Raw genomic sequence first — 15,037 nt, 5'->3', positions numbered from 1 at the left:
GTACATCGCTACGACTCTATGACTCTAAGTGTTCCAGGAAGCTGGATCCAACCTGTGTTTTGCATCTTCTTTTACTCAGGCAGGAAAAGTGGTGGGCAATCCATTCATAATAAAGTCAGGGTAATTAGCTTTCTCCAGAGATTGTTTTGAATATGAATATATTGAGTAGTTTAGGCAAATAGCATTAATATATTTAAGGAGAAGCAAAATAAGGATGAGGGAGAAAGGAATTGTAAAGTAAACTGATAACTGATAAACTGATTAGTCCTGAGTTGGTGGAAATAAAACTCGAGCAAAAGGTTATCAAAGATAAATGGCTGAATGTAACATTTGTGTTGTTTTATGTTTATAAGTAACAATTCTAGCATTATAAACTTTCATTTTATTTCACAAATAGAATTTTCCTAACAGTAAATGCAATGTCATTACAGTTGTGAAGCAACTCAAACTCGGTGATGCCTGTGAAATTTTTGACAGTGGTGACCTTTATTTGGTGCCTGGGAGCAATTCAAGGTCAGTTAAGCAAAGAATTTCCAAATATCATGATTTCTGCTGCTATTCAAAATGTCAAATTTCCTCGTCACCCTTTAGTTCTGGACTCTCTGACCCCAGGGAAAAGACTTTGCCTATTTATCCTAGCCATGCCCCTAATAATTTTGTAAACCTCTATAAGGTCACCCCTCAGCCTCCAACGCTCCAGGAAAGTAGTCCCAGCCCATTCAGCCTCTCCCTGTAGCTCAAATCCTCTAACCCTGGCAACACTCTTGTAAACATTTTCTGAATCCTTTCAACTTTCACAACATCTTTCCAACAGTGCCTTAACCAATGTCCTGTACAGCCGAAACATGACATCTCAGCTCCTCTACTCAATACTCTGACCAATAAAAGAAAGCATACTAAACACCTTCTTTATTATCCTATCTATCTGAGACTCCACTTTCAAGGAGTTATGAACCTGCACTCCAAGGTCTCTTTCTTCAGCAACACTCCCTAGGACCTTACCATTAAGTATATAAGTCCTGCTAAGGTTTGCTTTCCCAAAATACAGCACCTTGCATTTATCTGAATTAAACTCCATCTGCCACTTCTCAGCCCATTAGCCCATCTGGTCTAGATCCTGTTGTAATCTGAGGTAACCCTCTTAGCTGTCCACTACACCTCCAATTTTTGTGTCATCTGCAAACTTACAAACTGTACCTCTTATGCTTACATCCAAATCATTTATGTAAATGACAAAAAGTAGAGGACCCAGCACTGATCCTTGTGGCACTCCACTGGTCACAGGCCTCCAGTCTGAAAAACCACCACCACTGCCCTCTGTCTTCTACCTTCGAGCCAGTTCTGTATCCAAATGGCTAGTTCTCTCTGTATTCTGTGAGATCTAACCTTGCTAATCAGCCTCCCATGGGGAACCTTGTCAAACACCTTACTGAAGTCCATATTGATCACATTCACCGCATACCATCATCAATCCTATTTGTTACTTTTTTGAAAAACTCAGTCAAGTTCATGAGACATGATTTCCCACACACAAAACCATGTTGACTCTCCCTAATCAGTTCTTGCCTTTCCAAATACATGTAAATCCTATCTCTCAGAATTCCCTCCTCAACTTGCCCAGCACCAACATTAGGCTCACTGGTACTACATTAGCCAACCTCCAGCCTTCTGGGACCTTACCTGTGACTATTGATGATACAAGTATCTCAACAAGGGGCCTAGCAATCACTTCCATAGCTTCCCATAGAGTTCTAATGTACGCCTGATCAGGTCCAGGGGATTTATCCACCTTTATGCGTATCAAGACACAATCTATTTCCCCACTTTCTACATTTTCCATGTCCTTCTCCACAGGAAGCACTCATGCAAAATACTCATTTAGTATCTTCTCCATCTCCAGCAGCTTCACACAAAGGCCACCTTGCTGATTGTTGAAGGGCCCTACTCTCTCCCTAGTTACCTATTGTCCTTAATGTATAAGTTACCTCCCCAGCAGCCCCCTGGAATTATTTCTCGAATGTTCCATGTAGTATTTTCAGGCAGCAGTAAATCACGGATAACTGAAGCTGCAGAAACCTAATTTGGGGACAGGAGGGTTCTACGATACAAGGATGTTATGGGGACTGGAGGGATTGCATTAGAAGGAAAGGCTGGAAATGATGGGACTTGTTCACTGGAGTGCAGAAGGTTGAGGGGTGATCTTATAGAGGTTTAAAAAATCACGAAGGGTATCAATAAAGTGAAAAGCAAAGGTCTTTACCCTAGGGTTGCAAGTCCAAAACTAGAGGGCATAATGTTAAGGTGAGAGGAAGAAGATTTAAAAGGGTCCTGAGGGGAAACTTTTTCACAGAGGGTGGTTCATATGTAGAAGGAACTGTCAGAGGAAGTGGTAGATGTAGGTACAGTTACAACATTTAAAAGCCATTTGGACAGGTACATGAATAGGAAACGGTTTCAAGGGATATGGGCCAAACAGAGGCAAATGGGGCTATTTTATTTGGGAAACCTAATCAGCATGGATGAGTTAGCCTGAAGTGTCTGTTTTCATTCTGTAAAACCCTTTGACTCAATAATGAGTTTGTAGAGATCACGGTCTAGACTAGACACGATGCAGGTTGAACAATTTTCCACTTGTCCTGTCAAGTAACTCCAAACTGGGAGAAATTTCATTGATAGGAGGTGGAATATCATACAGGAAAGATGGAGAAGAGAAATGGTGAAGCCTGTGATGAAGCTTCCAGCATGCTACCCATCTCTATCGCAGCACTACCCGAGACGGGCATGAGGTTAAAAGGCATCTGACAGCTGTGAGCTATCAAGGCCACTAGTGCAGTTGGACTCCACATTCAAAATCATATAATATGACTGGGAAGTACTCTTGGCTCATATGTATCTTCATATTGAAGGAGGAGAGCGTACCAGGGGATCTACAAGACCATGTAATTTTGATCCCTTAAAATACAGAAATGAGGTTGATCATGCAAGGTGCAGAGGCATATCCTTTCTGTCTGCCATGAGGATGGTCATTGTAAAAACCTCGCATCAGGAGACACAGTGAGCATGAACTTTGCAGCCACATAAGTCCACCAAAAACGCAGAGAGCAAAATCGACCTCTGTACACATCCCTTCTGAATCTCACAGAGGTCTCCATCACCAGAGATTTACAATAAAGCAGAGAGATATGTTGAAAATTGATTGTCTGTAGAATTTCACCATTGTTCATCTGCTGCACAACAATGTGGGAGCCATGATCCTCATTAATGGATTGACACTGATCTGGTGAGTGTGCGTATTTGGGTGCAGCGAGGATGTGTCATTGCACCAATACTCATCTCCATCTTCCTTGCCACAACAATCAAACCCAGATCCATGAGCGAGGTTCAGCTTGACAGCAGGTAACAGGGAAACCTACAGGTTAAAGATAATAGCTGGAAGCAGTCCAGAAGGAGTACAACTGATTGTTTGCCATGTTAGGGGATTTGGATAATAAGTTCAGAAGAACAGGTCTAGGAGTGTTCTGTGAATGAATGATTTCACTGATGTCATCATCTGGTAGCTGGAAAGAACCTGTTGCACTTTTGATTTGGATGATGGTGTCTTGGCCTGCGACCAGCAATCTAGACATTGCTTGGGAGAGACAGGCAAGCACCACCCAGAAAGGGTGTGAATTTCTAGAGTGCATCTGGGATGGTTTCCTATGACAATATGTCTTGGATACAACAAGGAGGCAAGCAATATTTGATCTAGTAATGAGCAAAGAGTCTGGTTTAAATCGTGATCTAGTTGTTTATGAGTATTTATGAAATAGTGATCATAACATGATTGTGTTTCATATAGTATTTGAAGAGACGAACAAGTAATGTGGATTTTAATGGGATGAGGCAGAGACTGTCTACAGTAAACTGAGGAGTTCTGCTACTAATAGAACAACTAAGGAATAGAACATTTAAGGAGGAAAGAGACAGCATAAAATTAGAAGAAAGGGGTTATAAAAATGCAAAGAACAGTACAGATCCCACAGAATAGATCAAATACAAAGACCAATAAAGGGCCACAAAGTTGCTTATAAGGGTAGAGAAAAAGGATTATCAAAGGAAACACAGTGTGTGAGAGCTCAGAGACTATTTGGACTACATCTCAATTTTAGGGAAAGATTAAATAAAGCAGGTGGACAGCATTTAAAAATAGCACAGCATGTGATGAAACAGGAAGCAACCATGAAATTGAAAAATGTGTAGTTTCACTAAAGGAGATAAAGTGTTACTATTACTGCCAGTAGTAGGTGAATCACTAAAGGCAATGTTTAGTGGACCTTATGAAATCAAAAGGAAATTGAGTAAGCTGAATTATTTGATAAAAACGCCAGATAGAAGGAAATCTCATTGAGTGTGTCATGTGAATATGCTCAAAAGGTATTTTGACAGGGAAGGAAAGCAAAAGGAGAGTGTATTAATGGTTATAACACAGAGTAAAGAACCAAGTTCAGATGATTATGAATTGGACATTCCTCAAATTTGATTGGACAATGAGGAAGTTCTCAAAAAATGGATAAATTATTCAGTTATCTCTCAGAGGAAAATTGAAATGAACTGAGAGTTACTACAATCATGTAGGGAGATATGTAGAAATAAACTGGGAAGTACTAAACTAATTACACATGATGTAGATATAGGAAATGCTGTTCCAATTAAACAGTATCCTTACTGAATTAACCCTCTAAAGTTGGCAATGGTTCAAAAAGAGATAGTACATATGATCAAAGACAATATAATCAGAGTGAGTTGCAGCAAATGGAGCTCATCCATAGTCATGATACCAAAACCAGGTGTACCCAATGATCTTGTGTGAACTATCACAAAGTCAGTTACAGAATCTGATTCGTATCCTATTCTATGTTTGGAAGACGTATTGAGAAGGTTGGACAAGCAACTTATATTTCAAAGTTGGACTTACTTGGAGGATACCGGCAGATATCTTTATCTGAAAAAGTGAAGGAAAATTTGTTTTTTGTGATATGGAATGCACTGTACCAGTTTAAAATCATGCCATTTGGTATGAAAAGGGTGCAGCCACATTTCATTTTGGGATATGACATTTTGCAATTACACAATTGCATAGTGTTTCTTGAGGATCTAGTGATTTTTAGTTACACTTGGAAGGAACATTTGGAGCATCTATAGGAATTGTTTAACTTTGGGAGGCAGGCTTGGTGATAAACATATCTAACAGTAAGTTTGCAAAAGCCCAAATCACTCCTGGGCCACGTCTTTGGACATGGACAAGTGGCCTCACGGGATGTGAACACAGATTATTGGGGAGATTCCCAAACCATCAATGAAGAAGGAATTACCACAATTTCTGGGGCTGAGTGCTTTTTATTGGAAGTTCATATCGAATTTTAGAAGTGTGGTTGCAACAATGACTGAAATGTTGAAGAAATGCAGAAAATTTCACTGGACAGAGGAATGCCAGATGGCATTTGCCAGCCTGAAAGCTGGCAAGTATTTTTATCCAAAAGAGTGAAAGACAGTCTTGGTTAGTCTTTGAAATGTGGCTGGTGCATTTTTCATACCAAATGGCATGACTTTAAACTGGTATAGACTATTTGTGTTAACCAGTGCCTACGTGTTAGCCATACATATTAAGCAAGGTCATTCTAAGTGGCTAGCAGTGAGAGTGATGTGGGCATCAGTGCTGTACTCTTGCAAGAAGACAATGAGAAGATAGAAAGACCTGTCAGGCAATTTTTCAGAAAATTGAATAATCATCAAGAGAAATATTCGACAGTTGAGAAGGAGACCTAGAGTTTGTTATTGGCATTGCAACATTTCAGCATTTATTTTGCCAGTAATGTGTCTGAGACAATTGCATATGTACTTCATTTGGGGAGTGGGGGAGGGGAAGAAGGGATAATAATATGGCTTTTAGAGATGCATTTTGTCCTGGTTTTTTACTTATTGAAAAAAGGTTGAGACAGAAGTTACGAGCATCTGCTTCAAGCCAATAAACAGCTGGTACGGCCTTGATTTCTTTTTAAAGTTGGAACAATTGAAGCAGCCTGAATGCGTGGGGTCAAGCTCCTACAGAACCAAGATTTTTAGCTTAGCCTTCAGTAGCAGTTGCTGGGCTCTTGAAGCTGGATGTGGAAGCTCTTCTCCCTCTTTCTGTTACAGCTAAAAGCTGGGGTTCTCTTCCTGCTCCTAGAATTGCGTATGAGACAATCTATTCAACTGGCTTTGCCTTAGCCAAGGATGTGCTTTTTGGATGTTGTTATATTGGAACAGTTAATGAGTAGTTTATTATTTTGTTATATAAGTATTAAGTATTTTGTATATTGATAGAGTTACCTAAGCCAATTCTTTTAATTCTGTCTGTATTTTAACTATAATGTATGAATAAAACATGTTTTGCCTCAATTCTGATTGTTTGACCAGTCCAGTTGCATCTGGAATGCAACACCTACAACTTGCCTTTAACTAAGGAAGAGGCTGTCTCCTTAAATTTGGAACTGTCTTCCTCATGAGCGATCATTAACTGTCAATACTAACTCAAATGTTAAATTTAAATTTGAGGTGGACTTTTTTTTTATTAAACAAGGGTTTCATGGGATATGGGTCCAAGGCAGGCATTATGGAGTTAGGCCACAGATCAGCTATGGTCTTATTGGGTAGCAGAGGAGACTCAAGGGCTGAAGGCCTATTCATTTTCCTATGTTCCTAAATTGGTACCTGTGCAGGATTATCTTCTGGAAAAAATTTATTACAAATGAAAATAAAATCTGTGCTTTACAAATTTTGCATTTAATTTGCTCAAGGCTGCGATTGAATGAAAAATCTTTGGACTGTCATAATCCCAAAATATAAAGTACAGAGATTAAATCTGTGTAAACGGAAGTCTAGATGCTGATCATAATGCTTTACTCTTGTTTCTAACAAAGATTTTCACTTCTGGTTTTAGGAGAGCTGACTAAATGCCCTTTTTCTGGGTCTACAACAGTATTTACTCGTGAAGGGGAGCACGCACGTTTAAGATGCAAATTGTGCAATGCATCCACTCCACTTGCCTTGCATGACCTTCAAACACATGGATTTAACATCTCCTGGTTCCACAATGCATCCAAAGTTGGTCGTGCGGAGTTTTCAGGGAATAGAAGCAGAATTACACTTGAAGGAACCTCATTAGGATTTTGGCCTACATTTGTGAATGACTCTGGAAATTATTTTTGTTCTGTCTCGTAAGTAGCAATAACCCACATCAGGGCTTGCATTTTTCAGCCAGATGTCCATTGTAGCAGCATGTGTCAGATGACTCCAGCAGAATTTAGGAAGTGTTTGACCTCAATGGAGCACCAACTATTTTGCAGTACAATGTATTATCTTTAGTCTGGATATCATGTACCTTGAAATCATCAAACAGGCAGTTGCTTCATATACAGTCAGGTTATGGGTACTTTGAGGTCCACTTCTTATGCCAAGGATGTTGTTTTTAAAGGAAATCTGTGCACAACAGTCCAAGGGAATGTAATGGCATTTGATGTAAAGGGCACAGTTAGGTATTTTCTGGACTGTCTGAATTAATTTCTGTGAGAAGGGGTTCTGTTGGCACTTAGACTCAAACTAGTAAGTGGTAAATTCATCTCTGAAATCTCGAAGTATTTCTACACACAGAAATTGATGAATGCTTGGGCTCATCTTTGGTGGGATCAGAAGGTCTGGCATTATTCCAGAGGGTTGGGAAAAGATTTTTCCTGCAAGCCTCAGAATTCTGCCATCAGATTCCAATGGGAATCAGACTCTCTCCGAGGAACAAACATTCTGTTTGTATTTCTTTTCCCAAGTTAGTCAATTAGCCAGGCCTAACAGGAAGGCACATAATGCTGAAGGGCCAACAGGAGGACCTCTGGTTTGGAAACAGCACCTGCCATGGCAGGTAAATGAGCAAGGAGATCTAGTCCAAGGGGAAGGCATCTTGTCTCCAACGTTTTGATCTTTAACATCTAAAAGAAACCTTGACGACTGGCCAACTCCTCCACGGGGTGACTTGTCACTGCAGCTGAACTCAGGCAGGCAGTGCTCCAGGCTTACAGGCCCTGATGCCCTTATCTGCTGCCAGGAAACCACATTCAGATGGCTGCATTGTTTCCCTCAGCATCCCCCCACCCCTAAACAATCTTATGCCCCACTCCCCCACTCGCAAGGGCCTGGAGGAGGCCAAATGGAAACCTCTAGCTGTTCTCCAATGGTAAGCCTTAAGAGGATGTTGCTTTTCTACTGATTTGGCCTTTGGCGTCCAACCATTTCTACCCCTTCAACTAGCCTCTCTGAAATAGTCTGGGAACAGATGGAGCCAGGGATTCGGCATGCTGACAGGCAGTAATAAATTCTGCACTTGCCTTGGGCTGAAAATCCCGATTTGGATTCTGTGATAAGCAATTGTGCCTTTCAATGGAAAGGTTTATCATAAATGTTTGAGCCCTTATTCAAGCTGCCTCCAATGCACCCACATCTGCACTCAACAGGTCAGATGGACACTGTAAACCTTTCGGCTACAAACTTCCATTTTAACAACATTTCTCATTTTATTTTCTTAAGAAATGGAAGTTGGGATTCTTGGGCAGATAAAAGCTGAATGGCCAGATCCATGAGATAAGTACCTTTAGCACACTGTTTGAGGGCCAGGAAGGGCAAGAGTGTGTTTCCCGCAGGTCGTATCAATGTACTACTAGATGATTAGATACCACACTCCACCCCCCGCTCCCTATCCCCCACTCTCCCACACCCTCTGCTAATAGAAACATTCCTGATACTCGAACTGTGCTCTCCTCCCAAACCCAACATCTCAATGTCAGGGTCAGTTCTGAGTAAGGGTCACCTGACCCAGAATGTTAACTCTGATTTCTCTTCATAGATGCTGCCAGACCTGCTGGATGTTTTCAGCAACTTCTGTTTTGTTTCTGATTTCCAACATCGGTGGTTCTTTCGGTTTTTACCTCAATGTCAAGCTGTATTTGTCAGATGAAAACCTGTTGAAACATAATTGAAAGATGGCCTATGGTTAGTCTCTGCCAGGCTTTCAGGGAGTCAGATGCAGGTTTCACATGCAGGAAGCTCCCAACCACTGTAGCCTTGCCTGCATCAACTTTTCCATCTTACCCTCCACTTCTGTTCCAGGCTTGAACTTACTATTGTGGGCACTTTGCATGTGTTAAAGCTAATATCTAATATTATAAAAACAAGCATGGATAGAAAGGAATGATCAAAAATATTTTCAAACATTGAATTTTAAATGCTCGTTCCTTTTTTGGTCACATATTAAGATGAATACTAGACTACTGAAAATTTTCTGTTTACAGGAATGGAACTCATAAGATTGTGAGTGCAGTCACAACTTTGAATGTAAAAAAGAACAAAGGTTTGTGTCATGATGATGCGTACCCTTTCAGTCAACATATTGGAAGATCAATTATGTTGCCTTGTCCAAAACTTGGCGATTATAGTGACAAGAAAGAAAATATTATATGGCTGAAGGTATTGTATAAACGTTTTTATACTTCTGAGTACTTACTTGTATGGTGGGGGAGTTCAAAACTAAGGAGCATATTTTTAAAATGAAAGGAGAAAGATTTAAGAAGGACATGAGGGACAACTTTTTCACACAGACAGTGGTTAGTGTGTGGAATGAACTGCAGAGGAAGTGGTGGATGGGGGTACAATTACAACATTTAAAAGACACTTAGATAGGTACATGTGTAGGAAAGGTTTGGAGGGATATGGGCCAAGTGCGGGAAGGTGGGACTAGTTTAATGTGGGATTATAGTTGTCATGGACTGATTGGGTCTGTTTCTGTGCTTTATGACTGTATGACTGCATTTAAAGTTTTAAAAGTTTTGACAATGTACATATTGAAGTTTTGTAAAAAAAGAATTATTAAAGACTTTAAGTAACACCGAGTTAACTCATCACCTTTTCAGTTATATTAACAAACGTTTGAAATAATACTCAAATGATCAAAATACTCAAATTGTAGAAGTTCAGAGAGTCCCCAATTATGAATGTCCAACTCATAAATACTTGTACTGACAAACGCAGTATGCAAAAGTCCATCATCTCTGAGTTCTCTGCGTTGAACCTCATCTGCTATCTGTCAGCCCACTCTACCAAATTGTCAATGTCCTTTTGGAGTTCGACAATATCCTCCTCACAGTTTGCAATTCTTCCAAGTTTTGTATCATCTACAAACTTTGAAATTGACTCCTGCATACCAAAACCCAGAACATTAATGTATGTTAGGAAAAGCAAGCGTCTCAATACTGATCCTGACAAACCGTCCTCCAGCCCAAAAAATATCCATTGCCCATTTCTCTCAGTTTCCTATCACACAGCCAATTTTGTATCCATGTTGCTTCTGTTCCTTTGATACCATGATTGATGACTTTCCTGACCAGTCTGGTGTGTGGCATTAATTAGAATTCCTTCTGGAAATCCGTATATACCACACCCATGGTGTTAACCTTATTGAGCCTTCCTGTTAGCTCTTCAACAAACTGTAGTGAATTAGTTAAACTGCAGTTTCCCCTTTAGATTTCCCCTTTAAAAATCCATTCTGGCTCTTCCTAATCAAATCAACTTTTTATTCATGACTAAAACTCCATCTGGAATAATCATTCTAGAAGCTTCCCCATACTGAAGTTAATTGTCTTTAATTGCTGGTATTATGCTTACAACCTTTCTTGAACAAAACCATAATTTTTGCACTTTTCCAGTCTTCTGGCACCTACCCCAAGTCCAGGGAACACTGAAAGCTTATGGGTAGTGCACCGCAATTTCTAACCCAAATTTCTTCTGTGCATTTCAATATTACCCCTTTGGCCTGGCACTACTGCCTAGTCATGTTGACCATCATGCTGCCCTGTACCCCCACCATGGCCAAGGTGGCTGCGCCCACCAACGATCCCACCTATACTGACATCAATGTCGTCCAATGCATTGGCATCTCCCCTCACTTAGGTTGCGTTGTCCTCCTTCATCAGTATTGTGCTCCCTCTGCCTCCCAGCATGACTGCGCTAATGTCCCTACTACAACAATGGGCCCTCACATACCCTTCCTTGACTTTCATTGGGCTGACCACCCCATTGGGCCCCCCTATCTTTTCACCCTGCACAGACAGCCATGGCTGTTAAGTGAGCAGACACTTGGCTGAGCTCCCCAGATGACTTAAGTCAATTCTTCAGACCAGTTGCACTGGACTTGAAGGCCTAACCTTGGAGTGACCACCCCAAGTAAGTTAAATAAGTTGGGGTTGTACTCACTGGAGTTCAGAAGAATGAGAGGTGATTTTGTTGAAATATGTAGGGTTCTTATGAGGCTTTTCAGGGTAAATGCTCAAAGGATGTTTCCCTTCTTGGGAGAATTTAGGACCAGAGGGCATACTCTCAGAGTAAAGGTGTGTCAATTTAGGACTGAGATGAGGAGGAATTTCTCAGACGGTTGAGAGGCTTTCAAAGACATTGCCATAGAGAGCTTTGGGGGCAGAGACCTTGTGTATATTTAAGGCTGAGATAGATTCCTGCCCAGTAGGGGAATCAAGGGTCACAGAGAAAATGCAGGACATGAGGGATGTCGGATCAGGTATGATCTTATTGGATGGCAGAGCAGACTTAAGGGACCATGGAGTCATAGAGTCACATGGCAGGGAAACAGAGCCTTCAGTCCAAATTGTCCATGCTGACCATAATCCCAAACTAACCTAGATCCTCTTGCCTGCACTTGGCCCATATCTGTCCAAACCTTTCTTATTCAGGGACTTATCCAAATGTCATTTAAACATTATGGCTGTACTTGTATTCACTTGCTTTGAAGTTTAGTCCATATATGAACCACTCTCTGTTTAAAAAAGTTTCCCCTTGTGTCCTGTTAAATTTTTCTCCTCTAACCTTAAAAATATGCCCCACTTCTTGAAATCCCCCACCAGAGGGAAAAGGCACTTGCCATTCACCTTCTCTATACCCCTCAGAATTTTAAGGTCATCCCTATTATCCAGTACAAAATGTCCCAGTTTTCCCAGCCACTCCCTATCACTCAAACCTTCCATTCCTGCCAACATCCTGATAAATCTTCTCTGAACCCTCTCCACCTTAATAATATACTTCCTTTAACAGAACTGCATGCAGTATTCCAAAAAAGCCTCACCAACATCCTGTACAATCTCAACATGACTTTCCAACTCCTATACTCAAAGGTCTGAGAGATGAAGGCAAGCATGCTAAATGCTCTCTTAACTATCCTCTCTCCATGTGATGCAAACGCCAAATAATTATATATCTGAACCCCTGTGCCTTTCTCTGTTCTACAATGCCACCCAAATCCTACTTTTAATTCAGAAATCTCACGACACCAGGTTATAGTCCAACAGGTTTATTTGAAATCACAAGATTTTGGAGGACTGCTCCTTCATCAGATGAAGGCCCTATTTGTGTGGCTCCTAACTTTGCCCACCCCAGTCCAACACCAGCACAGTTGCAGCTAATGGAACATACCCTGAGATGTTAATGACACCAGTGAGTAGAATAACAAGCAGTGGGCTGAAGTTACCAGGTACCACAGTTGACATTAATGTTGGGAATTTTCATGTCTAGTTACTATGGGAGAATAGAAAACTGCAAACAAATGAGGTGCTAATTCATGCGAATGGAATTCTCACCATGCCCTAAGTGATATTGTCACCTAATCCAGCATTTAAAACTTGGTTGGAGAATCAGACCATTTTTATTTCTCAACATCGAGAATCTAATTTCTGCCAATGTCACCATTCTTCCCAACTGACTTTGACAATTCCTGCAACGTTTGGAGATTAAGACAATTCTGCCCTGTCGTCTCTGGTTATTTATTTTTGTCATGACCCACTAAGTTCGTGTGCTGGAAATCAAGTTCCATGATGTTTGAGTCATCACAAATGTGAAAAAATGTAGTGATAATATTTAAGGTGCCCAGTTTACATGCCTGATGAACTCAAATGAAAAGAAAATGCTCAACAAGTTTCTGTAGTTATAATAAAACAGCTATTGATTGCAAGCAGATTGTTTTTAACCATCAGTTTCTTCAGATATCCACTGAATTACTCAAGTGAGAAAACACCGGTATGCTTTTGTATCTTTAAGAATTGCACAGAAAATGTCCATACTGGGGCCATGTACACTATTCAGAAAGTGCAAGAAGAAAGCGCTGGACTCTACATGTGTGTACTCCCTTTAGAAAATGGTGGAGTTCAGTATAATGTTACAAGAACACTGAACCTGAAAGCTAAAGGTACAGTTTAACATTATTACTTATCAATAATATGTTGTAAATCTAACTGAAAATTGGTGGCTGTGCAGCATTGTATTGGGGTGAGGAGCCTGACAAAGCTCGAATGCTGGGGTATATGGAAGCAATGATGTTTGTATGATGTTGACCATAAGGGATGAGACTTCAGTGACAAGGAGTTGTGTTGGGTATATTATATGAATATGATGCATTGAGCAGTGTTGGAGGCTGCTGGAGCAATTGGTACAAGATGTCAAGTGTAGTTGCACCTTCTAATATTGGTTACCCATGAAAAGTCATTAGCCTTTTTGTGGCACTGTTGATCATTCTTACATCCAGACTCGAGTTGACCTTCCTGGCCATCAGCTCTCACTCCCTCTGAAAACCTTTTCCAGACAAGATCCACTATGATGTCCATACCAAATCTAAGATAGTCGATCCATAGATAATTGGTGACTTTGTCAGTGGAGACAGATTACTCTGCACAGAACCTTTGTCATGTTATCTTTTGACCTGGCAGGATATGTTGTGGCATGTTCAACTTAGAAGGGAAAAATAAAGCCCAATTATACAAATTATTCCCTTTCTGCCAGTTGGAATAGGGTTTGCATCTCAGGTAGGAATGTAGTGCCTCCCCAAGTGGCGGATTTTGCAGAGGGAGGCTTTCAATACGACACGAATTTGGTGGTTGGGATTCTGCCCCCTTCTCACGTGGGGAAGACTCGTGGGCTGCATTTCTGCATAGACTAGAATGAAGGATGTTAACTGGGTGATTGCCACAGGGGAAGCTCATAAAAGAAAACTCTTTCTCCTCATCGACTTCACTTTCCTGTTTGCTCTCCATAACCCTTCAACCCATTACTAGTTTACAATCTGTCCATCTTGGCCTTAACTGTACTCAATGACCCTTAACTGTACTGCACTGGAATTCTCCAATGGTAGTATTGCAGCAATCTCTCCAGCTGCCAATTCCGACCCCTATCACCATTCTGCCCTTGGTGGATGCTTTTCTCCTGCAGCACAATTACAGCAGGACAGTTGATGCCTCAGCATTTTATTTTTGCCTTGGTGTTTTCTTTTTAAATGTACAATTACATAACAACCTTGGTTATCTGAACATCAGTTATCCAAATCTTGGATTATCCAAACAAGATCTCAAGGTCCCATAAAAACGTTCCATCAATGAGGTGTTACCGACACTGGTGCAATGATCGCGTATTTTATTTACAGTTCTCTAGTGTGATCTCAGTCGGACACTTTAAACAGTGTTAAAATAATTTCAACATATAAACGTGATGGACATGCTGAGGATTTAAAAGCATGGCAAAATCGATGGTGCCTTCAATCACTCTATGACTTTGTTGGTACAATGGCTTGCATGTTGGTAGCCATGACAGTGAAGAGGACACCCATCCACATCAAAGGATAACCACTGACATCACCGAGAACCGCAGACTGCTGGCATTACGAGATTTCGTAGAGGCTGAGATCAATGCTTGGGTAAACTGTGATGACATTGGAACAGAGACACTCAGCAATGATCAGAGTATCAACATAGTCATGGAAGAACAGCGTGGAAGTACAGATGCCGTGGATGCTAAGAAAATTCCGATACTGTCACCTCCTCCAGTCTCCAGTAAGAAGCTATTGACTCTCATGGAGTGGTATGAAGCACAAGACAAAGTCAATGCCGTTATGTTGATGCATCTGTGTCAAATTTTATCGCTGGCAAAA

The 15,037-nt window shown here is 40.8% G+C and overlaps 1 protein-coding gene across 1 annotated transcript in view; it reads left to right on the top strand.

Moving 5' to 3' along the window:
• LOC140481692 (interleukin-18 receptor 1-like) overlaps positions 1–15,037 on the top strand; it is a 50,068-nt gene that overhangs the window by 13,247 nt on the left and 21,784 nt on the right. Inside the window, exons 2-3 of the mRNA XM_072578267.1 lie at positions 398–513; positions 14,692–14,939. Coding sequence (XP_072434368.1) covers positions 398–513; positions 14,692–14,939 — 364 coding nt within the window. The remainder of the gene's footprint in view (positions 1–397; positions 514–14,691; positions 14,940–15,037) is intronic.

Source organism: Chiloscyllium punctatum, chromosome 9 (genome assembly GCF_047496795.1).
Source record: "Chiloscyllium punctatum isolate Juve2018m chromosome 9, sChiPun1.3, whole genome shotgun sequence".
In the NCBI taxonomy this organism is placed as follows: domain Eukaryota; kingdom Metazoa; phylum Chordata; class Chondrichthyes; order Orectolobiformes; family Hemiscylliidae; genus Chiloscyllium; species Chiloscyllium punctatum.
Note: the sequence above shows the minus strand (reverse complement) of the source record. Positions and strands in the feature narration are given on the sequence as shown.